Source organism: Fusarium flagelliforme, assembly GCF_020744385.1.
Source record: "Fusarium flagelliforme strain FIESC 12 MPI-CAGE-AA-0113 chromosome Unknown B0J16scaffold_2, whole genome shotgun sequence".
NCBI classification, from domain to species: domain Eukaryota; kingdom Fungi; phylum Ascomycota; class Sordariomycetes; order Hypocreales; family Nectriaceae; genus Fusarium; species Fusarium flagelliforme.
In genome coordinates, this window is record NW_025763504.1 from 3,595,921 (window position 1) to 3,618,580 (window position 22,660).

Consider the following 22,660-nt stretch of genomic DNA (forward strand, 5'->3'; position numbering starts at 1 on the left):
AAGTCAACTTGGATGATGATATTGCGCTTGTATATATGTATCCAATCTAAAAGGCCATGCCCAAACATCTATTCGTTCTTGTAGAAAGGATAATCAGTGTAACCAACAGCATTATCCTTGAAAGGTCCGTAGAAGGTAGACCTATCATAAGGCTGAAGAGGCCATCCATTCCTCAACCTCTCTACCAGATCAGGGTTGCTAATAAAGTATCTTCCATAAAGCATACCATCATATTTACCGCTCTCTACGACACCCCACGAGTTAACGTCGTTGAAGCCACCGGCAGAGAAGAAAGGCGTGCCGTGGAAGATATTTCGGAAAAGAGACAGGTCGACAGTAGGAAGACCCCAGGACCCAAGGAACTGCTGCTTCTCGGACTCGGAGAAGATCTGCTCGTAGCGAGGCTCGACAAAGCTAACATATGAGAGCTGAGGGAAACGGCTCTTGAGTTCACGGCACAGATGGCCCCATGTCTCAACGCGCTTCTCACCACGAGCTTGGTTGAACAGACCAAAGGGTGTCAATCGAATAGCCAAGTTATCCTGTCCAACAGTCTTGGCCAACTCATCCATAAGCTCGAGGACAAAGTTGCATCTCTTCTCCTCAGTACCACCGTAGTGATCCGTTCGCTTGTTGATGTTAGATGAAAGGAACTGCTCGGGAAGATAACCGTTTCCACCGTGGACTTCGACACCGTCGAAACCAGCCTCGAGCGCGTTCTTAGCAGCGTTGACGTAATCGCCAATGGTGCTCTTGATCTTCTCAACGGTCATCTCCACAGGGGGATAGTCGGCCAGTTTAACGGGGGTGGAGGTGTGAGGAGGGGGATAGGCAAAGGTCTCGTTGGGGTCATCCCATGGTGTAGCCGAGGGAGCCACGATGGGCGAACCTGTAAGCTGGGGAATATTGGCGCGACCAGAGTGCCATAATTGAGCGTAGATGTAACCACCCTTGGCATGGACAGCGTCGACAACCTTCTTCCAGCCCTGAACCTGCTCTGGGAGGAAGATTCCTGGCACACCAGGCATACCATTGCCCTTTAATCTGTTAGCTTTACCGCAGTGAGTGATATTTCAGGTGACAAACCTCTAGCGAAGGCGGCAGGCCCTCAGAAATGATGAGACCACCATCGGTAGCCCGCTGAGAGTAATACTCGGCAATCAGATCATTAGGAAGCCAAACCCGGTTAGGGTTTTCGGGAGTTGATTCCGGGTTCAGCGGCGTTCCCCGGTTTCTAGTAAGAGGGGCATGAACGATCCTGTGCTTGAGATGGATCTTGCCATTGGCGATATCGAGAGGAGTGAAGAGCTTGGAGTTGGCTCCTGCGTCAAAAATGTCACCCATTGTGAAGTATAGATATGAAGATCAAAGATAAGGTGTTAGTGCTGGCAAGCGAAGATGAAGATGAAGTGACGATGATGTAGTTTCTAACCGAGATGTCTCAAGAGGGAAAAGAATCTGGTCTGCCAAGGTATTTAATTTCTTCAAAAGAGATCGACCAGCCGGCTATACCAGGACGGATATAGAGGTAACCAGCATTGTTTCAATGGGGCGAATATGCGTTCCCTTGGAAGAATTATGCTACGCTCTCCTGCACATCAAAGGCAAAGGCCTCGGCATTGTTTGTCAGACAAGCGACCCAATTGTCCCCTGAATATACTCATGTAAATATTCCTTGGCTTTCGTCTGGTATTCTATAACCCACCCACTAATATCGTCATCAGGCTCAGTCTTGAGTTGATGTGACATGGTTGAATTCACTTGATAAGACTGATTGGTAAGAGAACGATCAAAAGTCTTCAACTGTCCACTACCCTGGTCCATGGTAAGCAGACAGGTTTTTACCGAGTGTGACGCTGTGTATGGAGCCATTCTCCACCGCGCATAGAGGAGACAGCACGTGGTGGATATGCAGGGGAGTCTCCTCTCGTCTTTTCTTTTGCAGAGAGAAATGTTTCTCTGTAGGTCATCTCAGATATCTGTAAGTGAAACGGCCATAATTAACAATCAGCCGGACTTTGTTTTAATTTTATGGTTCCAACGCTCTGACAGACAACGGTTCTATACGCGATCGAATAAATGGGTCGAGAGATAAGAGAGATGCTCCACTGCCGAGCCCTCAGTTGAGCGGTGACCTTTGAGTGAACTGAACTGAGGACGCACGGTCGGCGGATAGTCCGGTAATAAAACAAAAAACAGATGTTACGCATGCAGATCGCGTCAATTCTGAGACGTAGCTCGATATCACTCGTCTATATTCGAACCCGCTTTGGTAAGAGATTTACGGCTCGTAAGAGGTTCGCGGAGGATATGCACCGAGTGCACGGATCTACAGTACATGCAAAATCTCATCTTTTCTCCATGGTGACTTCTCCATCGGATGGAGTTCATCTGATGAAGCGAGGTTGTCAGGGTGTCAGCTGGGAGTCCATCCGGTGAGGAAGCGAGGTTGTTCACGATAGGAGAAGGAGAACAGACACTCCCACATGACATGACGCGAACCCGTCTATCTACATGCTCGTCTGATCCTTCAGCCCTGAATCTACAGTGGCTATTCATTATGTTTCACGTGCTCTCTATATATGTCTCACACATATCACCTCTAGACCCTCCATCCACCGCAGTAGATCATCACGGAAATATCAGATACCGCGGAAATTTTAAACCTCCCCTGTAGAATACCACCTAATCCCACGTTTTTCTTCCCCTTGCCCCTGACTCCTTGATCTTCGCCCCTCCCCGGAAGGAGAGTATTAACTCTGCGGGACGTCAGCCAAGAATAAGGGACCAATGAGAGATACATGGTGCCATTGAGGCGACGTCCGATCAAACATGTCAGAGCTATAATGAACTGCAATGCCTTTAACCTACCGACAGGTGCTGCAACCCTTCAGCACTCTCCGCATTAGTCTGAACTGAGAAGTGATGAACGTTCCCCTTTAGTTAGTCCATAAGGGTTTCTTTTCGTTTATGTAACGTACATAACATAAGTTAACTGTGGTGCCTCTGCAAGTTCCCTTTGTCATCCTTCAGCCTTCTTTTCCTTTGCCTTTCCTACGTAGACAAGGCTCTAATCCCATTACAATGAGCTTCCCCGGTGCCGCGCCTCCACCCGAAGGCGTCACGCCAAATCTGGATAATCCTGCCGACATACTCCGGTCCACGAATTATGTCACTCAAGCTCTTACGCTCTTTTTCACAACGGTGTTTGTTGCGACGCGGTTCTTTGCAAAGTATAAGGTTATGGGGGGAGGTATCTCAAGGGATGATGGTGAGTGAAGATGGTGACGATGTTGAGATTGGTACTGACTGACGATTTAGTTGCTACATATGTTTCATTTGTCTTGATGGTGGGCTACTGCATCACTGCTGCTATAGGTATGTCGCGATTCCTTGTATCACAATATCCTTACTCACTCTGTCTAGCTGGTAAATATGGTGCCGGTAATGATCAGTGGGAAGTCAGCCCAAAGGATCTAACATCCTTCCTCAAGGTAAGCCACCAGCAATATGCCTATCCGTCCCAACACTAACACATCTAGTGCGGCTACGCAGCCACCGTCTTTTACGCCCCGATGGCCCTCGGCGTCAAACTCTCCCTCCTATTCATTACAATCCGCGTCTTCGGCACAGTCCACAAGAAAACCACAATAGGAATCTACATCTTCATCGGCATGCTAGTCGCCTACTACGTATCTGGTTTCTTTATCAAGATCTTTATCTGCAGGCCTATAAGCTCCTACTGGATGGGCGAGATGCAAAACTGCCTTGATCAAAACGCTATTATCACTGCTGATGCTTTTATCAGTGTTGTTAGCGATTTGGCGATCTTGTTTCTACCTACACCGCTTACTTGGTCGTTGCAGCTTTCCATGAGAAAGAGACTTCGAGTCATTGGTATTCTTTGTGCCGGCGGCGTTGCCACGGGTTTTAGCATTTATCGATTGGCGATGATTCTGAAGGAGAGGGATTCAGCTAACCAGACCATTGTTTTTACCAAGGTCATTCTTTCTGGGTATGTAACCTCTCTGGCACCTCTTTCGAAGTTCAACTAACATCCTTAAAGCAACGCAGAAGCTGGCATTGGCTTGATATGCGCCTGTCTCCCCTCCATAAGCGCCCTTCTAGTCCGACGCAACGGTTATGCCTCTCGTGGTTACCAAAGCTCAGGACCGGCCGATATCAGCAGACATGGCGAGATCATGATGACAAGGTCATACCAGGTTGAGACGAGCAAGAAGGCCCAGATCGATCCATTCCATCTTGGAAATGATGAGGCTGGTTTGATTTCGAGTATAAATGCCAATTCCAAGAGTAACTGCTCTAGTAGAGCAAGATCTCCTGAATCGGCTTGAATGGCTATATGCCTCCATGAAAATAAATGAATGACCTGATAGCATACTTATAATGTTTAATAAGAACCAAAGGAATTGTACTGTTTTTCTCGTGATACGCAATGGCATTGTGAAGACATCGAAGCACGGCCCTTCTAAATCCGGGCTGGGCAGCCAACAGCCTTCAGTCATTCTTCGCCTTTATCTCTTGAAGTCTTTCCAACTCCTCATACTATCAGTTCATTAGTTCCCGACCGAAACTCAAGAACATCTCAACTTACATTCTTTTGAAGTGCATCTCTAGCACCTCCCCAAACCTTCCTTCCACGTCCAGAAATACCTTCAGGATTTGTGTCAAACAATCTCCACGAAAGGCTAGTCGTTGGGCCTTTATGCAACCATTTCCAAAGCTCATAGTCATTTTTATAAAGCCGCAAGCCCTTCAGGATGGTGTAGTTATCTAGGTACGCGTCTAGGCCAGTTCCTGCTGTTTTGTGAAGAAATTGGTAGAAACCGTATGCTCTTACGTATCCGTGCAGTATGGAATGGTCAGTAGTCCACTCCTTGCGCCACCAGGTGTGGTATGAGTCGACCTCGTTTTCCATTGCTTTTTCAGATGGCAAAAGTGAAGGAGGTTGCAGATTTTGTGGTTCTCCTCCCTGGGTGCAGTCTGCAACCCATGCTTGAGCAATCGCCATGGAAGCAAGTTCACAAACACACCAGACGTTCGCTTGGGGAGCCATCCAGCTTAGAAAAGCCACCGAAGACGCATGCTTGGGCGGAAATATCATCTGAAAAAGCCTGGGCAGGGCTGGCTGCTGTGTCCTATCTTCAGCACCTTCGTGCTCTTCTGTCATGTCGGCTGTCTTCAGCTCAACTCCAGCCGCGCCATCCATTTCAAGGTCTGGCATAATCGAAAAGCCATGTCGATAGCCGGTAGCAAAGATAACCACATCAACCTCAACGGTAGTATGGTCCGCCAGTAACACCGTCTTCGCGCCAGCAAAGTCCACAAAGCCTTGAATTGGTGCGATGTCGTCGTTGTAAAATGCAGGGAAGATATCTTCTTGAACAGCGGGATTTCTGTGAGCCATACTTGGACAAGGGACAAGACGCCAGTCCTCACGAATCTTCTTCTCCGCTACTCGCAGTCTTTGTTTCTTAGACGTTTTCTCGGGGTTCGGCTCATGCCTCATAGCATCACGAATCATCTTGTTGATCATGACCCTATCAACGAGCCAATTTAATATTATCGGGACGTAGTAGGATATGATGTAGATCAGACATAGCATTGGCCATGGGATCTGACTATCCATCGGGACACCTTTATCATCATAGCGGGATACCAGGATTCTTCCACGGCGATAGGCCAGATAAGTTTTCGATGCGTGTTTGCAGAGACTCAAGGCGATTTCGCAGCCTGTGTTGCCTATCCCAACAACCATTACCCTCTTTCCTTGCAAGTCATGCTTCTTGTAGCTTCACAAAACATTAGCAAGAAGCAACTACTCTATAAGACTGTGCTCACTCTCGATATTCCTGAGCATGCATCGCGGTGCCTTTGAATTTATCACGTCCTTGCATAGATGGCCAAACAGGTATAGTCTCGCAACCATTCGCAAAGACGATTTTATGGAATGGAAACATCGATTCTCCATTGGGGTCTGTAATGTAAACGTCCCAAGCAGAGTCCGAAGAGTTCCGCAAGACTTTGTGCACAGTGACCCCGAATCGTATATACTTGTGAAGGTCAAAATGATTGGCATATGCTTCGAAATACTCCTGGATTTGACGCCGCGAAGGGAAATCTGGATAATCTGTGAGTCATTAGTAAGTGTACTCCAACACTATGGCTCGTTTGTTCACTGACGGTTGGGCATCGGAAAGTTGCTAAAGCTAGACTGCGCACGGGAAGTCAGCCTTGATAGCATATCGTGCTATTCATCACTTACAACAAACTTGCTCACGTTGACAGTTGTATCGTCGAGCGCTGTCGTGTACTCTGGGTTCTCGCTATATGACCAAAGACCTCCGACTGATGTGCGGCGTTCAAAGATGAATGCATCGAAGTCTTGTTCTCGAAGGTTCTTGAGGGCAACGAGGCCTGCTGGACCTATGGGCGATGGTTATTTCTTCTGCCTGGGGGCGCATAATTGAGGTCAACGTACCTGCGCCGATGATGGCGATACTGATATCCTCCATCTTGATTGAGATTGATGGCCAGGTAGGTAACGAAGAGTAGTCCTCACAGGGTCAGGCTACCATAGTAAAGAATTCCAAATGCTAGTCTAAGCCAGCATAAACCAAGTTATATCGTCCCTTGTGCTTTTCGTGGCCAATTCTTCTGATACCCTCAGGATGGCTTCAGCTTCAATACTTTGGAATGAGGGCACGTTTACCACGATATTGATGCACGAGGCGATGATGTCAATCAAAATTTGCAGTAACGATGAAGCGTCCAAAGAATTTATGATAGGTAGTGTAAAGGAGGAAAAGAAGATGACATCAGCAGGGACCGAGGTGCGACAGAGTGAAGGCTGGTCCAGACGCGTTGGGCTTAGTGCATAGGGAATATGTACTAGTATAGCGCAGCTCCTTCCAACAAACACTCACTACAAGCGGCTTCAGCCGTTTCATCTTCCGTAGTATAGTGGTCAGTATGCAAGCTTGTCACGCTTGAGACCCGGGTTCAATTCCCGGCGGGAGAGATCCGCCACCTGTGTTACACAGGCGAATCATTTTTTACTTTTTCTCTTTTTGCTTGCTCTGTCTGTCTCCTTTGACTTTTTTACTGCTCTAAAATTGTTTCGGCTAACGACCACTGGTGTAGGGTGGCTACCATGTTTACGAAGTCCCATTCAACATCGGATAGTGACTACCAGTTAGCACTTGTTGAACCTTCTCTATCTTTTCTCATTCTTCTTGCTGCAATTATCATACTTCAAGCTCCTCGGTACTTATATCCCAAAAGTCGGCTGGATCCAACACAGGCTGGTTTTTGCCGCACGAATAAATCCCGAACATAACACCAGTAAAACATCCCCCAAAGGGCGGCATAACCGTCAGAGCACTTGTCTCTACTGTAAAGACCTCCGATTGCTTTCCTCCCGGTTTAAGCGAAAGCTCGTACTTGGCTGGGTAAGCGCGAATGCACAAATCCACATTATCACTCAAACTCCCCTCAAGCTCTGTGATGGATGTCTGTCACAGCATTAGTTGAGCTGCTGCAAAAGGCCGTGAATAACTTACCTTGAAGTCTCCAGCTGTCCCAGTTGCGCCTTTGTAAGATATCTTTGGCTCCAACTTGTCATCTTCGCCTAGCGAGGCAATCACTCCTAGAGAAGCGTAAGAGTACTGACTCCACCAAAGCACAACACCAGCTTCGTATCCTCGAACCGTAGGTTTAAACTTCATCTTCGCTCTAAAAGTCTGGTTATACGAAGTTTGCTTTCTGAGAAGCATGGCTGGAGCTTCGGGACTAGTCAAGTCGTAGCAGTTACCATAAAGTCTCAAAGCGCCGGGTCGTTCGGTGAGGCTGTAACTTTGCTTGATAGGCGTTCCTGGGATTTGTTAATAATGCCAATGATTGAGACCGTGTAAGAATATACCCTTCTGATACCATCCTAGTTCGAGGGTATCTCGCTGGAGGTCAGCCTTCCAGTTCTGTGGACCTGGCTTCGACGCGCTCTTGACAATGTCTCGTCCTGCAGTCGTCAACGTGATGTTGTTACCGTCGTTGAAAATAGGCCAGTCGTCTTCCCACTCGACCTTGACAAGAAACGTCTCTCGACCTAGTATAATTAGCATGAGATCACCAATCGAGCCAGCTCATCATACCTAAGTGAGGTTCCAAAAAGGCTCCGTCGTGTCTGACTGGCCTCACGCCTAACAGGACAGCCCACCAATTCCCCTCCCCATCCTGGAAAACATCGACATGCCCCGTTCTCTGAACTTCTTCATCTGGTCCATTATACCATAGTGGTTTACCTTGACTCTCCCAGGGCCCATATGGGCCATCTTTGCTACGGAGTACCCATTCCTGGTGGCCTAACTCTGTGCCTCCTTCGGCGGTTAAGAGGTAGTACCAGTCTCCGCGTTTAAAGATATGCGATCCTTCTGCGAGGCCATATGGAGACTCTCGGATAACCTTTGGCGGAGTGAGTGTCCGGCCTGTTGAGATATCTATCTCGGAGATGTGGATTGCAAAGTCCTTTTGTTTCGAATTTGGGTCGCGCCAGGCGATGCGCATTGTTGTGGAGAGATAAACTTTTCCGTCGTCATCCCAGAATAGCTGATGGTCGTCAGTACCATGAGCGAATGTATGCAGGGGAGGCTTACATCCTGGTCAAAACCCGGATTATCAAAGTAGACTGGGTCAGACCAGGCATTGTCATCCCAAATATTGTCAGTCCAGACATAAAAGCCTCGAGGGAAAATACGTTCCTTCACATGAGCGTTAGTACCACCCGATCTATCCACAGACAAACTCACATCAATAGTAGGCCGATATCTATGAAATAACCCATTGGCCAAATACCACCTCTTTTCCTCCGGTCTATATCTCAAAGTGCTTGCCCAACTTCCAGCACCTGGCTCAACAGTACGTAAGTCGATCTGACTCCGACGAGTAAGAGCATGACCAATGAGCTTCCAATTGATCAAGTTGGTAGATGTATAAATCGCGCAGCCTGGAAAGAACTCAAAGGTCGAAGTACTGAGGAAGAATGTCGTTGGTGCAGATTCCGTAGCTGGAACGACGCAGATGGTGGGGTCTGGGTTGAAACCCCTGATGACAGGGTTCGTGAAAGTAATGGTGGAGTTATCTGAAGCCATGGTTCCGACAAGTGGATTGAAGGGTGACCGTTAGAGTGAGACTGATACTGGAGGTCCAGGTTATATAATGTCCTTTTGGGCTTTGGGGGAGGGATCGCCTGACGAAAGCTAACGCGAGGTGTGAAGGATGCGATCATTCAAGATTGGTTAGACACCCCAAACACTGGATGACAGAATCGTGGGGGAATCGATTTACCCCCATTGTGAACATCCTTTTATGCTTTCTTGCTTAAGTTTACTCCACCCGTTCGGACGTTGAGACTGGTTCATATACGCATTTAACTTTGGTGACCGTTGCGATACTTGAACTGTAAAATCAAGGCTCTAGAACTAGCCGTATGCTCCTCCCCTCTGGGGACATGTTCCGCTGTGGTTAAGAAAGCTCGCAGTAAAATTGGAGGATATCTCATCGCCATACTCTGCCAATTGGAGGCTTGTTGTATGTAGATGAGGTCTTCAGTCTTCAACAAACAGTAACCGCGTAATTGGTTTAGTGGTAAAATTCTCCGTTGCCATCGGGGAGCCCTGGGTTCGATTCCCAGATTACGCATTACAAGGCGCCTTACAGCTCATACATCTTTTTGCCTTTGGATCGTCTTTTTGGTGACGTGATATTTCGTGGTGTTGAACCCGTGGTGTTGAACCGATGGTGGCGATTCCACGTTGTTTTTATGGGAAGGAGGCGACCGTTGCGTCCACGTGTTTTACTTAAGCCTTTCCGCATCTTTATTCTTGTGGCATCAGAAAAGGAAGGAATGGACATCAGGACCTTCGGGGTGCAAAATAACAATCATCATTACTTCTAACTACATACTACACTCTTGGCCGTTTAACAGAACTGATCTGACGGCCAGGTACTTGCATGTAATGAGGCAAGCGAGCACACAACATTCACTAAAGAGCAACACCCAGAAACAATAAGATGGAAGTCGAAATAAAGGTCTCACTTAAACTCGTAAGACGGGAAAAACACCCGATGGATATTTTCCAGGATCTACGCGGCCTTGACCCTCATATCATGTTGAAACATCTGCGGCGCAGTATGACATGTCAAGCCTAAACCAACACAGACGAGGTTCAGCATGAACCCTCGTTCATTTGGAGTTACATAAAATTGCTATTGGTGTATAAATCATCAGATCCTTCTGAAATGGAGCGGCGGTACAGCGGATAAATCCAGGTTAGGAAGTGCAGTGCAGCCAACAGTTTACGGAGACCAGGGAGGGCCAACATATAAAGTGGTGAAGTTTCTCGCATCATCACTCCTCAACACCTTACTGAAAATAGCATTCTACGACTATCTATTTTGAAGATGGCCCAGATAGACGAAGCTCGTCCGGTGGCCATTGTCCCCGATGACTCGGTATGTTTCACTTTGTGGTTGTGAAATATGGTCTGACAAGGATAGACTGATGATACTGATTCTTCTCTCGGAGAGGTAAGAAAGTTACCCACGCCTCTTAGGGTCTGTGGCAGCTCATAGTTTCCAGGATATTTCCTCGTCAACCGCATCTATCTCAAGCTCAATCCTGAACTACCGTCGTGAAAATGGTAGAACATACCATGCTTACAAGGATGGGAGTAAGACCATCCACCTTTCTCGAACTCGATTCCTCGTCAGAAACTAAGGATGCGTCTCAGAATATGCTCTTCCCAACGACGAGGCGGAGAACGAAAGACTGGGTAGGACAAAAATGTTCTGTATCAGAACCCGACAAACTAATCCTCTCACAGATCTCCAACACAATCTGTTCCTTCTCACTCTCGACGACAAACTCGGTCTTGCCCCACCAAATGACCCTGGTTCCAAAGCAAAGCATGTTCTGGATGTTGGGACAGGTACAGGAATCTGGGCCATCGACTACGCTGACGAGCACCCTGAGGCTCAGGTACGTGGTCTCTTGAAATCCAAGTTCATTGCTACTAAGATGGATCTCTCAGGTGATCGGTGTTGATCTATCTCCCATCCAGCCAGCTTTGTATGTCTCCAGTTCTCCTCTGATTCTATACTTCCTTTACTAACAGCATCAGCGTTCCTCCTAACCTCAGCTTCGTGATCGAAGATATTGAAGATGACTGGACCTACGCTCAACCCTTCGACTACATCCACAGCCGGTTCATGTCCTCTGCTCTCGCAAGCTGGACTGACTTCCTCACTAAATGTCACGCGTAAGTCTCCCACTCTTCTTAGACCACCCCTCTAACTTCCTCAGCAACCTCGCACCAGGCGGCTACATGGAGATCCAAGAAGCAGACCTAAACATGAAGTCCGACGACAACACACTCCACCCAGACAACATCATGCTCAAATCCCTACGTCTCCTAACAGAAGCATCCATCAAATTTGGTCGTCCGTACCAGGATATTCCCCCTCTCGCGGATGTTATGAGAGAAGTTGGGTTTGTCAGTGTCGAGGTCAAGATGTTCAAATGGCCTATTAACGGATGGCCCAAGGATAAGAAGGCTAAGCTGTTGGGGGAGTGGTGCTATGTTAATATGGCCAGTGGGTTAGAGGCATTTAGTATGGCGCCTATGACAAGAGCTCATGGATGGACGCCTGAGGAGGTTACTCTGTTCTTGGTTGATCAGAGGAAGGCGATGGCGGATAAGAACACCCATGCTTATTGGCCTATGTAAGTTGTTTCCATGGTATCATTTGTAATAAGGATATCGCTAACAGTGCTAGTTATTCTATCTATGGGAGGAAGGCCTTAGAGTAGAAAATTGTATGAGCTTCTCATTCTCGATGTATGAGTTTCTTATACTCAGTAGTTGATAATGTAGTCTGGTATAAGCCATTGCTAGTCTCATATGAGCTGGCGGAATTCCGCCTGGTGGGGCGACCCGTCCATAAAGTCAACCCAATCGAGACAATCTCACCCAAAGAAACATTGACTTACACATATCACTACCACCAATAAATTACAATGTCTACCACTCAAATTACTAAAGTTTCCATCTTTGGTGTAAGGTACCCCAGTCCAAGTATTGTCTACTTACTAACCTTTCCAGGCCTCTGGCAACTTTGGCACACCCATCACTTTTGCTCTCACCCAAGCTGGCTTCGACGTTACTATCATCACCCGAACTGAATCCAAATCTACATTTCCGGAAACTATCCCTATCATCAGAGCAGAGTACACTCTTGAGTCTCTTACCAAAGCTTTGACTGGACAAGATGCAGCTGTATGCGCCGTCGGGCCCGCTGGTATTCCTCTCCAAGGAACCATGATCGATGCCGCCGAAGCAGCTGGTGTAAAACGATTCATTGTAGCTGATTTTGGTTGGGGTCCAGACTTTGAAAGTTTTCCTGAGTTTGAGCCAGTTCGTGCTCAACGAGCTGTCGGTTTCGAGCACGCAAAGAAACATGCAGCTGCAAACACGAGTTTTACTTGGACTAGCATTGCAACAGGCAACCCCATTGACTGGGCCCTCAAGTGCTTTCCTACCATGGGCTTCGACATCAAGAACCAATCAGCTATAATCTACGATGAAGGAAAGGAACATTTCACAGGGACTACACTTCAAGGTATTGGTCAGTCTGTAGTTGGCATTCTTCAGAACCCGAACGAGACGGCAAACCGTACTGTCAAGGTTATGTCGATCAGGACTTGTCAGAACGATTTATTGGAGGCTTTTCAGAAAGGAACGAGGGAGAATTGGAAGGTTGAGAGACGGACTACTCAGGAGCTCATTGATGGAGCAAGGCAGAAGAAAGAGAAGGGCGAGGGAGGTTGGATTCTGGATTTGGCAGTCGCTCAATTGTATGATAATGGAAAGGCGCGTTGTCTTGTTGCGCCGTCGTGGGAGGATTCGGATTCTGGTTTGCTTGGTGTGAAGGAGGAGAGTGCTGAGAGTCTTGTTGCCTCTGTTTTGGCACTCTAGGACAGAAGACGGCCCGAGCCGCCTGAAGGCTGTGCTAGCGAATATATCCACTCGAGATGGATGGAAGTCGGGCAGCCTCATAAGCCCAACCAACCCGAAACGTAAATGTATAAATAAGCCTTTATTCTATGACTCTTGTTTTTATTTCGCCTCACAGACTGTAAACGAAGACATTACGTATAATTGTCAGCTGCCTAACCATGAAAAAGATCGACAACTAACGGCGTTCCATTAAGGCTAAACCGTTGGTCACGTTGTCGCTACAGCCACCAAGTGTGGGGGAATTTACAGGACGTGCGGTGAAACCCAACCGCTAACCAACTGAACGCCTCCCGTTATGACTACGACGTTTGGTGGCTTACGCAGATACTATTAATCATGTATTTCCAGAATCTATTTACAAATTCTACGGAAGTCCGAGTTGTGCTACTCAGCCTATTTTGTTCGTAACCATCTTGTGCGAGTAGCCCCATAGATCGCCCTACGGTCTTAACCAACAGAGGCATGGTATAAATGCAGTAAGCAATAAGTTAACCGTACCGACCGAGTATGGAGTGCGACAGTCAAGCCAGTCCTGTTTGTTTCCAACCAAATTACAGGGGTTTTTTGTTCTATTTTCTTTGCTTCTGGGAATCGACTGATCATTTGCTCTGAGCTTCAGTACCCACCAGTCAAAGAGTCACACCTAGCGTCAAGGCTGCCAAACATCACAGCCTAGTTTCTGAAACACCAACTGTCTTTACTAATAAACTCTCCTTATTTCCCATCCTTTACTTCTTTTCATCTATCTCTCATATACATCTGTGGACCGTCAATCACCATGGCGGTCCGCAAAGATAAAACCGCAGAAGCCCAATTCGCCCAGATCCTCGACGACGCAAGCAAATTGTACTCAGACTCCTCCAAAAGTACCCTCAAAGACTTTCTCAACCCGCCCATAAGTAACGTCAAAGACCTCATATCCCAAGTTGACAAGCAAAATGAACAATTCGCAAAGTTTCGCGAAAAGCGACAGTCCATCTTTAGCGCTCTCGCTGCCTGTCTTGACCCCGTCGAAACCATTGGGCAAATCGTGAGTGGCGCTGCAGCTGAGACATTTGCGCCGGCGGAGGGAATCTTTGGAGCGGTTACGTATCTTATTAGTGCTGCGCGCGATGTTTCGTCTGCGTATGATACCATCGTCGAGCTGTTTGAGCTGTTGAAGGTGAGTGAAATATGACCCCGCTTGTGAGGAGATCGTACTAACGCAATGCCTAGGACTTTACTTCACGGCTAGATGTCTACGTGCAATATCGTATGGGAAGCGCACTACGAAACAAAGTCGTGACAATTCTAGCACAGCTTTTTGAAGTTTTTGTCCTAGCAGCCAAGGAGATTCGGCGCGGTCGCTTCAAAGCATACTTCAGAACGCTCGTGGGCAAGGGCACACCCGTGCAAGAAGCACTAGACAATCTCAAGGCTCTTAACATTGGAGAAGAGAGACAGGTTCTTGCTGATACATATGGAGGAGTGAGCAAGCTCAATGTCACGACGGACAATATGCAGAGCAAGCTGGAGGAGATGAACCAGACCATGATGCAGATACGCTCCGAGGGAAGGGAACGTACGATTGCAGCGCATCAGGACAAGCTGAAGGAGATACTGGATCCTTCGCCTTTTCCGGTGGACTTTTTTAATATGTTCAATAAGTCGAGAGCTGAGTCCACAGGAGACTGGATCTTGACAGATGGGGGATTCAGAGCGTGGTTGGACAACAAGACCAACTTTCTCTGGATAACTGGTGCAGCAGGTATGTACCATCCCTCAACTTGCTAACAAATACTTACATTGGCACAGGTACTGGAAAGTCATATCTCACCACTCGTCTCATCTCGTGGGGTTCAGAAAGAATTTCTCGCCTAGCATACTTCTACTTCCGCGACAACAACCCAGAAACCCGTTCAGTTCTCCAAGCTTTACGCGATGTCGCATACCAACTCAGTGAAAGCGACCCCTTCTACGCAAAGCAACTCCTCAAAAATGTTCATAGCATCGATGAGATCCGCACAATTCCCAGTGCTTACCGCAAACTTTTCGTCGAGCCCTTCCAGCAAGAAGCGCAAGCCAAGACGATCTACATTTTCCTCGACGGCATTGACGAAGCGGACTCTGCAGGCGTGGAAGAACTACTGGAACAGATGGGATCAGATGATCAATCTGTTCGAAGACCGAAACATGTCACCATCCAAGTTGCCCTTATTGGAAGGACATACTTGACCGAAATGGTGACATACACGCTCGATCCTGCTAATCGCGGCAGTCAAGTCATCACAACTCTCCATGTCACGCCCGACCGCAACGCAGAAGACGTAAAGCTCTACATAGAAGACAGTGTCTGGCATCTCCGCAATCTAAGCCGCACACCACCCGACTTTCGCCAAAGGATCATTGACGCAATGGTCAAACAAGCAGATGGGCTCTTCATCCTCGCCAAGTTCATGATCGAAGACATAAGCCGCAAGCGACACCCGCAGAGTATTCTTACAAGTCTGCAGTCATATCCCAAGGAGATCAACGGCATTATCGCGCAGACGCTCAAAAACCTTTCTGAGGCGCTGTATGAAGAACAGAAGAGGGATCTGCAGGAGATGCTACAGTGGGCTGCGTGCGCGGAGGAAGTCTTGTCGCTGGAGCAGTTGGAGGCTGTGTTGATCATGCGCTTTGGAGATCCGCCGTTCCAACTTGAAGAGACACTGCGAGGACAGTATGCGTGCTTTTTTGAGCTTGAGAGGGAAGACGGGTTGACGACGGATGAACTTATTCGTGAACACGAGAAGCAGCAACGTATCAAGAACGGAGATCTAGGATCAGGAAGACGTTCAAGTTCTGCGAGCAGACCAGGTTCTGGACGGAGTGGAAGTCCAAAGAGTCCTACCATTTTTGGCCGTCAAACCGGAACTCCTGATCTTGCTCGAAACCTTTCTCCTCTTCGACGCGCGAGTCCGACGCATGGGTTGAGTCCTGTGCGAGGAAGTCCCGGTCGCGGTGTCAGTCCTGCAGCTAATTCCGATCTCTTCGATCCCATGAGCGACATGGACTTTCGCTCAAGCAAGACACATACGTGGATTACTTTCTTCCACTCATCTATCAAAGGCTTCTTCAGCACAGAAAACTCCGCCAAATACGGCTCAGGAATTGGTTTCGACCCTTTGATCTCGCGCATCCACATTCTCAAGACCTGTCTCTCGATCTTCACCGACAAGTCTGCATTCGAGAAATATCGTCTTGGACCTAGCGGCCGCGAGTCTATTAAACAATACGCTGCTTGGTACTGGCAGGAACATTTAGCTGTGCTCGATCCCACAACGGTCCCTGCACCCGAGAAGAAGATTCTGGGAGAGTATGTGTACAAGATGCTCACGGACGATAACATCATCCTCGATTGGACACTCATGTACGAGAAGAACGACGAAGGTCTTGAGGTCCTTACAGACGCCAATATGAAGGGTCTTAAGCGATGGATGGGCGACGCCGATGTCCTCGCCTCTTTGAACCCTAAAGCACGCGAGTGGGCAAGCAAAAGCGTCAAGGAATCACCCGGCATCTTCAAACCCATCGGCGACCTATACGCCCGCGCTTGGTTATCCGAAAACTTCGAGAAATACATCCCCACGCTCTTCTGCTTCAAGATCGTACAATCAATTGCATTCATGCAAGAAGGATACTCCTGGTCAGACTGCAATACACACTGGACCGAGATCCCCATCGACACTCGTCTCGTCAAAGCATCCGAGTGGGCGAAGATCCCAGAAAGTGCACACTGGCACAGAAGGTTCGGAAGCACATATCTCACTAATGGAATGCATAATAAGGCGTTGGGACACTACGACAAGGCCCTCGCTCTCGATAATAACAGCGTCGAGACGCGCGGTCGCATTGCGTATTGTCTGTCACGTGACGGTCGCTTCAAGGAAGCTCTTGAGCAAGCGCTCAAGTGTGAGACCATCGAGCGTGAAAGTATTGACAGTGGAAAGCTTGACGAGCAGGCTTTGAAGAGTTGTAAATGGCGCTTGTACAAAGATCACATCCTCATCGCGTGCTGTTACGAGGAACTCAACAAAGTCGACCAAGCGCTCGAGTATTTCCTCAAGTCTATCACAAGTGCGAAGGATATCGGTCTCGATCGCAAGGAGTGCAAGGAATACTTTGAGCCAGAGCTTGGATATCTCGAGCTTCTGGCTACTGAAAATCGCCATGAGGCTGTCATCAAGTTCCTCGAGCAAATGTCCGAACAAGTCACCGACGCAGAGCAAAATCGTACTCGTCTTGTGGACTTTTTGCTTGAGTTCCACAACAAGCCTCTGGTTATCGACTGGATTCCTAAAGCTGCCAGCAAAGTTGGCGCGACAGAGTTCGTGTACGATCGGTTGCAGTTCACCATCGACGTAGCTACCGCAACACGCGATCCTCTCAAGGCGTTGTACCTGCGTCTAGCCCTCGGCGCGACATACACATACAGTCGAGACATTGAAGCTGCGCTTGATCTCTTCGAGGGCATAACACAACTCGGCTACCGCCCACGCGGCAACGTCCCCACACGACAAGCCTACGCTCTCGCGTTCCAGAAACTAGCATCGTTATACAAAGAGCGCATTCTCCACGCAGGTCTCAAAACAAAGGAAGCAGATGATTGGCTTGAAGAGCTAGAGAAGATCAAACACAAGCAAAACCGACATCAGAACCATGATATGCCAATTGAAATGGTCGGATCAGATGTCAACATCGCCGCCATTTACATGATTCTCTTCAACCGCCTCCTTGGTCGAAACCCCTCGACAGACCGCGATCTCCGCGCCCTCATAAACGAAAGTCTAGACATTTTATCGGACGATGATGTTTCAAACGATGAATACGCCCTTGATAACCTCCTCGGGCTCTTCATCGCCGGCGACGACATCGAAAACGCCGTGGCCCTCGCCCAATCCATGCGCAAAGTCGATCCCAAGATCCTCGCCTCTACGCCCGAAGACTCACCCGTCCTTCAACGTCTAGACCCCAAGCTCCCCGAGATTCAAACCATGCGTCAAAACTGCGCGCAGTGTCTAGATCTCATTCCTCCTTCCGATGAGTACTTTATCTGCGAGTTCTGTATGGAGACGTATGATACCAAGTGCATGACTGTTATCAAGGGTGAAGGGAACAAGACGAGTGATCATAGGGATGATTTGATCTGTAGAAGTGATCATAAGTGGTTTAGTGTGCCGCCGTTGAAGAGGGTTTTGCATAGAGGGGAGATTTTGCTTGGGAATGGGAAGGTGGCGAGCTTTGGGGAGTGGAAGGCTGGGTTGGAGCAGAAATGGGGACGCAAGAAGTAGTGAGATTGGGTATGAGAATATGAGATATGAATGAGGCATATGGTGGAGTTTATCTGGCATTTGAATAAGACATCGAATATACAGCATCTTTAGATATGAGAATGTATAGATTTGTGATATCGTAAACTACCGGAGTTGAATTGGCAATACTATCTTTTCCCGCTATTCTGTCTCTCGTTTCTCATGTGTACCACCCAAGGCAAATATCTAGTGACGACGTAGGTAGTCGGGCATCCCCCCTTGATGCGGCATGTCCTGATAAGTCCCATAAGTCGAGTTAATCAGAGAATGCTTCCGCCATCCCTCGCATTGTCTCCCGAGACTTGGTTCCAGGAAGCTGGTCCGCGTCGGTGAGCTCATCATAAAGCGTTTCAAATCGTCGCATCATATCCTGGGGCGTGATTCCAATAGGAATGGAACAGTATCTATTACCGCGGCTAATAAACGCCGCCTTGAATACATTCCACAGATATCGCGACTCGTTGGGGGAAGGGACGTTTTGTTTCCAATGGCTTAGCATCCCCTCCATTGCACGAGGATAAGAAAGGATCCCCACATCGATGATTGAGAAATGTACCCAGCTGATACAGAGGCTGATTGTAGAAGAGCCGGGATGCTCTTTGCTGACGATGGGCATGGGGCGGAAAAGGAATGAGCCAAAATATGCAAGCCTACACTTGTATATGATCATAGCGAGAGCATCTCCCATAGTGGCGGCCAGACTTTCCAGGTCCAATCCAATCTCCTTCATACCTGTCAGAGAAATTGTCCATGTGGAAGGGCCGTAATAGTGGTATAGTCCATGATACTTTTTGTCGTGAACAAACTCCTGACCAAGGACAGGGATGATCTCATGTTTTGCACAATCCGGATCCGTTGCTGAGCCGAGTTGGACAAAAGCGTCCTCAAGGACCCGGGGAATCGAGACATCATCCCGAGGGTTGACAGCGTGATAGGTCTTCACTTTGACAAGTATGCCATAGGGGGATTGATAGTCGACAAAGGCATTGTAGAGATTCGCCCGTTCTCTTGCCGTCAGTCGGTCTTCCTCGCCCCGAATGTCGTTCGTGAGGTTTGGGGCTAAGATCTGGTTCCGATAGGGGTGTGTAGGTGCAACGTCTTCAAAGATCATCCCTGGAGAAAGGAACTTTCTAAGAATGTCCCTAGGCGGAACAGTTAAGCTCATACCTTGGAGCTCGTTCCAAGTGTAGTTCTCTGGGGGCATCATTTTGTACAAAAATAATGGAAAGGTGTGCAATTCGTAGATGATATAGGGAAGAGACCATTGCCCTACGATCTGGAGGAGGAAATTCCCAGCCTTTTATACCTTGAGCATTCAGTTAATAGCTGAACCCTCTCTTTGGTCAAACAGCTATTGGCATTTCATTCAATTATCAATCTCACCAGTTTGGAAAGTCTAGATAGTGTATATTTTGTTTGTGAGTGCGGGAAACGACATACCTGGCTTGTAGCAAACACAATTCCTGCAGGAAGCCATTTACAGTGTGCTTGGAGGTACAGCAAACAGCAACGCAACGGATTTAGAACTCTTGGTCTTATGTCCAAAGCATAGAAGCAACGGTCTATGAGCGGAAAGCTCTCTTGTATGACATCTTTGTTCAGTAATTGCTTGGTCTGGGGGAGGTGTATGTTCAGGACAGTTGGTGTAAGTGAGATTGGCCATATGGCAATATTCACCTACCCTGGAAGTAGCATGTACCTACAAGGGAAAGAGCATTCCTTACCGTCGGCAAGCGGCATTCTAATGTGAATGCTCATAAGTTAATTAATATTGCCACGGGTGAATCTTAATACATATCCTCGGCTAGGTGCCTTAGTCTAAAAGATTGTTGCCGTTGCGTACATGCAGTAGGTACCTGTGTTGATATTGAGCTGAGATTTCAACCGATTCAAACCAGGTCAAACGTATTGGTCGCCAAATAACAAAATCTAAATCAAGTAGGACTTTCACGCAACATGTTGTCGCTCCCTTGAATGAAATATGTGACTATAGCTACATGCATCCATTGCTGTTGCTTCAATAGCCCATCTCTAGCCGTCGATCCGCTGCGGAGCCCACCTCAGTAACCGACCCCAAACTTTATAGCGACATCGGCGCACGTGTGAATTCAAACAGCAGCAGTAAAAGTGACGAAATCCATTCAATCCCCCACGTCGAGAAAAAAAGAGCTCCCGTTCAACCACCAAAAGTCAATGCAAAATGGCGTCGACAGCGCAGCCAGCAGAAAAGAAGAAGCAGCCCAGCCCTCTGCGATCTGTCATCGCTGGTTCAACGGCTGGTGCCATTGAGATCGGTACGCAGAACACTCACGCGACTCAAAAGCTGGACGACTAACTTGAGGTTTAGCTATTACTTATCCTGCCGAATGTACGTTTGCCGAGATACCATTGGAATGGGTTGGGACTGATTAGAGCGCAGTTGCAAAGACCAGGTCGCAGTTGAACAGACGGTTAGCTGAGGGCCAGAAGCTCCCTTGGCCGCCGTTCGGAAAGCAGTGGTATGCTGGATGCACCACTCTGATCATTGGCAACGCAGCCAAGGCTGGAATCCGTATGCTACTTCCCGAATTTACATCGCAAGGGCACAGCGGCTAACCGAGGATAGGATTCGTGGCATTCGATCAGTACAAGGCGCTGCTCGTTGACGAGAATGGCAAGCTCTCTGGACCTCGAACTGTTATCGCTGGTTTCGGTGCTGGAGTAACAGAGTCATTGCTCGCCGTTACTCCCACCGAGAGCATCAAGACCACACTGTAAGTCCAACCCAACCCTTCGCACACCAAGCTTACACCCCATAGTATCGACGACCGCAAGTCCGCCAAACCTCGACTGCGCGGCTTCCTCCACGCCGTCCCCATCATCGCCCGCGAACGCGGTCTCCGAGGCTTCTTCCAAGGCTTCGTCCCCACGACCGCCCGACAAGCCGCCAACAGCGCAACCCGCTTCACGGCCTACACCTTCTTCAAGCAAATGGCTGAGTCATACACGGCACCCGGCGAAAAGCTCGGCGTCGTAGGAACATTTGGAATCGGTGGTCTGGCCGGTTTAATCACCGTATATGTCACCCAGCCGCTTGACACTATCAAGACGAGAATGCAGAGTATCGAGGCGCACAAGACATACGGAAACAGCTTCAAGTGCGCGACAACTATCTTCAAGCAGGAAGGTGTCTTGACCTTCTGGAGCGGAGCGCTGCCCCGATTGGCGAGATTGATCGTTTCGGGAGGATTGGTGTTTACAGCGTATGAGCAGATCCAGGTGTGGTTTACCAAGATAGATCCAGAGGAGAAGTACATCTAAAACATGCTGGTATATAATGTTCAAAAGGCGTTGGAGAGCGGGCAATATAATGGGGGGAATCGCTTTTTTGATACAATGTACAAGTACAGTTACATATACACGTTAGATGCCAACTTTATCCTTCCGTATTGTTGTCCGACATTATTCGTTTATCGTCATATTACTGGAATCGAATCATACCCGACAACCTCTTGCCCAATCTCTCAAACCATGATCTATTCGGCGCCTCGTCAATCTCCCTTACTAGATCCGCAAAGTATGTAGGCTGACTCTTTGGCTCTAGCAATCGACCCTTAAGCTTGAACTGTACAAATATTAGCTTCCGTCATGGCTTGTATGACATCGTCGCACGTACTCGATCGTGGTATCGGTCCTGGGCAAGGAACTGAAGCGCCCGCGCCTTGAGAAGCTCCTCGCGCTCCATGGAGGGCTTATAGTTCTGGAATCGCTCGGTAACGGCCTTGCCTAGGACATCTTGGAGTTGGTGATCAGGTCGTAGGGCCTGCTTGGGCCAGCGCGCAAAAACGTCTGAGTAGATCTTTTGCTATAACACACACAAATATTAGCTCTGGTATTTTTCATGCACTGCCGACAGTAAATACATACAGATAATGATCGAGACATTGTGAATTGGGGCTGTTGTGGTTGCTAGAATTAACCTTCTCTACCACAGAATATCTCGACGTCAACCATCAGAGAAATTCCATACTACAGTGTGTCATTACAGTGCTGATTGGTGTTCAAACTGTAATTGAAATGCATCTGATTGGGTCATGCGTAAATTGCCTCAGGCCACCACGAGACCCTTGAAAATGGAAGCCTCATCCATTCTTCACCTCAAAAAGGGCAAGCTCGTGATATGATTCAATGTGGAGGTGGAGACCAGTCGGGTCTAATGCTACGACCTGACACAGCCCACCTCAATCTTGAGAA

At 48.1% G+C, this 22,660-nt stretch overlaps 9 protein-coding genes and 2 non-coding genes across 11 annotated transcripts; 6 read left to right on the plus strand and 5 right to left on the minus strand.

The window, feature by feature from the left end:
* Positions 1 to 10: 10 nt before the first annotated feature.
* B0J16DRAFT_333963 (uncharacterized protein) lies at positions 11 to 1,056 on the minus strand. Its single transcript, XM_046126913.1, has one exon. It carries the CDS (start codon positions 1,026 to 1,028, stop codon positions 69 to 71), a length of 960 nt encoding a protein of 319 aa, XP_045986834.1. The 5' UTR covers positions 1,029 to 1,056; the 3' UTR covers positions 11 to 68.
* A 2,028-nt stretch (positions 1,057 to 3,084) lies between these two features.
* B0J16DRAFT_394978 (uncharacterized protein) lies at positions 3,085 to 4,436 on the plus strand (the record flags this gene model as incomplete). Its single annotated transcript, XM_046132171.1, has 5 exons — positions 3,085 to 3,271; positions 3,322 to 3,378; positions 3,427 to 3,494; positions 3,543 to 4,015; positions 4,067 to 4,436. The coding sequence occupies 5 exons, from the start codon at positions 3,085 to 3,087 to the stop codon at positions 4,353 to 4,355; spliced, it is 1,074 nt and encodes a 357-aa protein (XP_045986835.1). The 3' UTR covers positions 4,356 to 4,436.
* On the minus strand, positions 4,104 to 6,789 carry B0J16DRAFT_411573 (flavin-binding monooxygenase-like-domain-containing protein). Its single transcript, XM_046133252.1, has 6 exons — positions 6,503 to 6,789; positions 6,287 to 6,447; positions 6,205 to 6,235; positions 5,863 to 6,151; positions 4,616 to 5,813; positions 4,104 to 4,566 (listed from the first exon to the last, which is right to left on the minus strand). Exons 1-6 carry the CDS (start codon positions 6,534 to 6,536, stop codon positions 4,519 to 4,521), a joined length of 1,761 nt encoding a protein of 586 aa, XP_045986836.1. The 5' UTR covers positions 6,537 to 6,789; the 3' UTR covers positions 4,104 to 4,518.
* Positions 6,790 to 6,970: 181 nt separating this feature from the next.
* Positions 6,971 to 7,042, plus strand: B0J16DRAFT_t64. Its single transcript has one exon. It is a non-coding gene; the product is annotated as a tRNA-Asp (tRNA).
* A 226-nt stretch (positions 7,043 to 7,268) lies between these two features.
* Positions 7,269 to 9,167, minus strand: B0J16DRAFT_369100 (glycosyl hydrolase; the record flags this gene model as incomplete). The annotated part of the gene is made up of 5 exons (XM_046130259.1): positions 7,269 to 7,535; positions 7,584 to 7,894; positions 7,943 to 8,125; positions 8,172 to 8,625; positions 8,673 to 9,167. 5 exons carry the CDS (start codon positions 9,165 to 9,167, stop codon positions 7,269 to 7,271), a joined length of 1,710 nt encoding a protein of 569 aa, XP_045986837.1.
* A 479-nt stretch (positions 9,168 to 9,646) lies between these two features.
* Positions 9,647 to 9,717, plus strand: B0J16DRAFT_t65. Its single transcript has one exon. It is a non-coding gene; the product is annotated as a tRNA-Gly (tRNA).
* Positions 9,718 to 10,479: 762 nt separating this feature from the next.
* Positions 10,480 to 13,170, plus strand: B0J16DRAFT_361242 (S-adenosyl-L-methionine-dependent methyltransferase; the record flags this gene model as incomplete). The annotated part of the gene is made up of 10 exons (XM_046129740.1): positions 10,480 to 10,530; positions 10,576 to 10,605; positions 10,658 to 10,748; positions 10,809 to 10,850; positions 10,902 to 11,056; positions 11,109 to 11,146; positions 11,199 to 11,329; positions 11,359 to 11,800; positions 11,834 to 11,846; positions 12,180 to 13,170. The coding sequence occupies 10 exons, from the start codon at positions 10,480 to 10,482 to the stop codon at positions 13,050 to 13,052; spliced, it is 1,866 nt and encodes a 621-aa protein (XP_045986838.1). The 3' UTR covers positions 13,053 to 13,170.
* Positions 13,171 to 13,801: 631 nt separating this feature from the next.
* B0J16DRAFT_333970 (uncharacterized protein) lies at positions 13,802 to 18,552 on the plus strand. The gene is made up of 3 exons (XM_046126914.1): positions 13,802 to 14,256; positions 14,310 to 14,841; positions 14,889 to 18,552. The coding sequence occupies exons 1-3, from the start codon at positions 13,873 to 13,875 to the stop codon at positions 18,404 to 18,406; spliced, it is 4,434 nt and encodes a 1,477-aa protein (XP_045986839.1). The 5' UTR covers positions 13,802 to 13,872; the 3' UTR covers positions 18,407 to 18,552.
* Positions 18,553 to 18,563: 11 nt separating this feature from the next.
* On the minus strand, positions 18,564 to 19,280 carry B0J16DRAFT_333971 (uncharacterized protein; the record flags this gene model as incomplete). Its single annotated transcript, XM_046126915.1, has 1 exon — positions 18,564 to 19,280. A coding segment is annotated over exon 1 (470 nt), but the record flags the coding sequence as incomplete, so codon positions are not given.
* Positions 19,281 to 20,540: 1,260 nt separating this feature from the next.
* Positions 20,541 to 21,821, plus strand: B0J16DRAFT_333973 (mitochondrial carrier domain-containing protein). The gene is made up of 5 exons (XM_046126916.1): positions 20,541 to 20,721; positions 20,775 to 20,795; positions 20,847 to 20,978; positions 21,033 to 21,180; positions 21,226 to 21,821. Exons 1-5 carry the CDS (start codon positions 20,628 to 20,630, stop codon positions 21,725 to 21,727), a joined length of 897 nt encoding a protein of 298 aa, XP_045986841.1. The 5' UTR covers positions 20,541 to 20,627; the 3' UTR covers positions 21,728 to 21,821.
* Positions 21,822 to 22,464, minus strand: B0J16DRAFT_333974 (uncharacterized protein). Its single transcript, XM_046126917.1, has 3 exons — positions 22,334 to 22,464; positions 22,083 to 22,271; positions 21,822 to 22,031 (listed from the first exon to the last, which is right to left on the minus strand). The coding sequence occupies exons 1-3, from the start codon at positions 22,349 to 22,351 to the stop codon at positions 21,888 to 21,890; spliced, it is 351 nt and encodes a 116-aa protein (XP_045986842.1). The 5' UTR covers positions 22,352 to 22,464; the 3' UTR covers positions 21,822 to 21,887.
* Positions 22,465 to 22,660: the final 196 nt, after the last annotated feature.

Bases quoted from the DNA above. Each gene is read 5' to 3' on its own strand.
- B0J16DRAFT_411573 (XM_046133252.1), bottom strand. From the start codon at position 6,536: ATGGAGGATATCAGTATCGCCATCATCGGCGCAG. The intron at 6,236-6,286 runs GTAAGTGATGAA...TCCCGTGCGCAG, and splicing joins TCAACGTGAGCAAGTTTGTT to TCTAGCTTTAGCAACTTTCC. The intron at 4,567-4,615 runs GTAAGTTGAGAT...ATGAACTGATAG, and splicing joins GAGATGCACTTCAAAAGAAT to TATGAGGAGTTGGAAAGACT.
- B0J16DRAFT_333970 (XM_046126914.1), top strand. From the start codon at position 13,873: ATGGCGGTCCGCAAAGATAAAACCGCAGAAGCCCAATTCGCCCAGATC. The intron at 14,257-14,309 runs GTGAGTGAAATA...CGCAATGCCTAG, and splicing joins AGCTGTTTGAGCTGTTGAAG to GACTTTACTTCACGGCTAGA. The intron at 14,842-14,888 runs GTATGTACCATC...ACATTGGCACAG, and splicing joins CTGGATAACTGGTGCAGCAG to GTACTGGAAAGTCATATCTC.
- B0J16DRAFT_333963 (XM_046126913.1), bottom strand. From the start codon at position 1,028: ATGCCTGGTGTGCCAGGAATCTTCCTCCCAGAGCAGGTTCAGGGCTGG.
- B0J16DRAFT_333974 (XM_046126917.1), bottom strand. The intron at 22,032-22,082 runs GTACGTGCGACG...ATATTTGTACAG, and splicing joins AGGACCGATACCACGATCGA to TTCAAGCTTAAGGGTCGATT.
- B0J16DRAFT_333973 (XM_046126916.1), top strand. From the start codon at position 20,628: ATGGCGTCGACAGCGCAGCCAGCAGAAAAGAAGAAGCAGCCCAGCCCT. The intron at 20,722-20,774 runs GTACGCAGAACA...CTTGAGGTTTAG, and splicing joins GGCTGGTGCCATTGAGATCG to CTATTACTTATCCTGCCGAA. The intron at 20,979-21,032 runs GTATGCTACTTC...AACCGAGGATAG, and splicing joins CGCAGCCAAGGCTGGAATCC to GATTCGTGGCATTCGATCAG.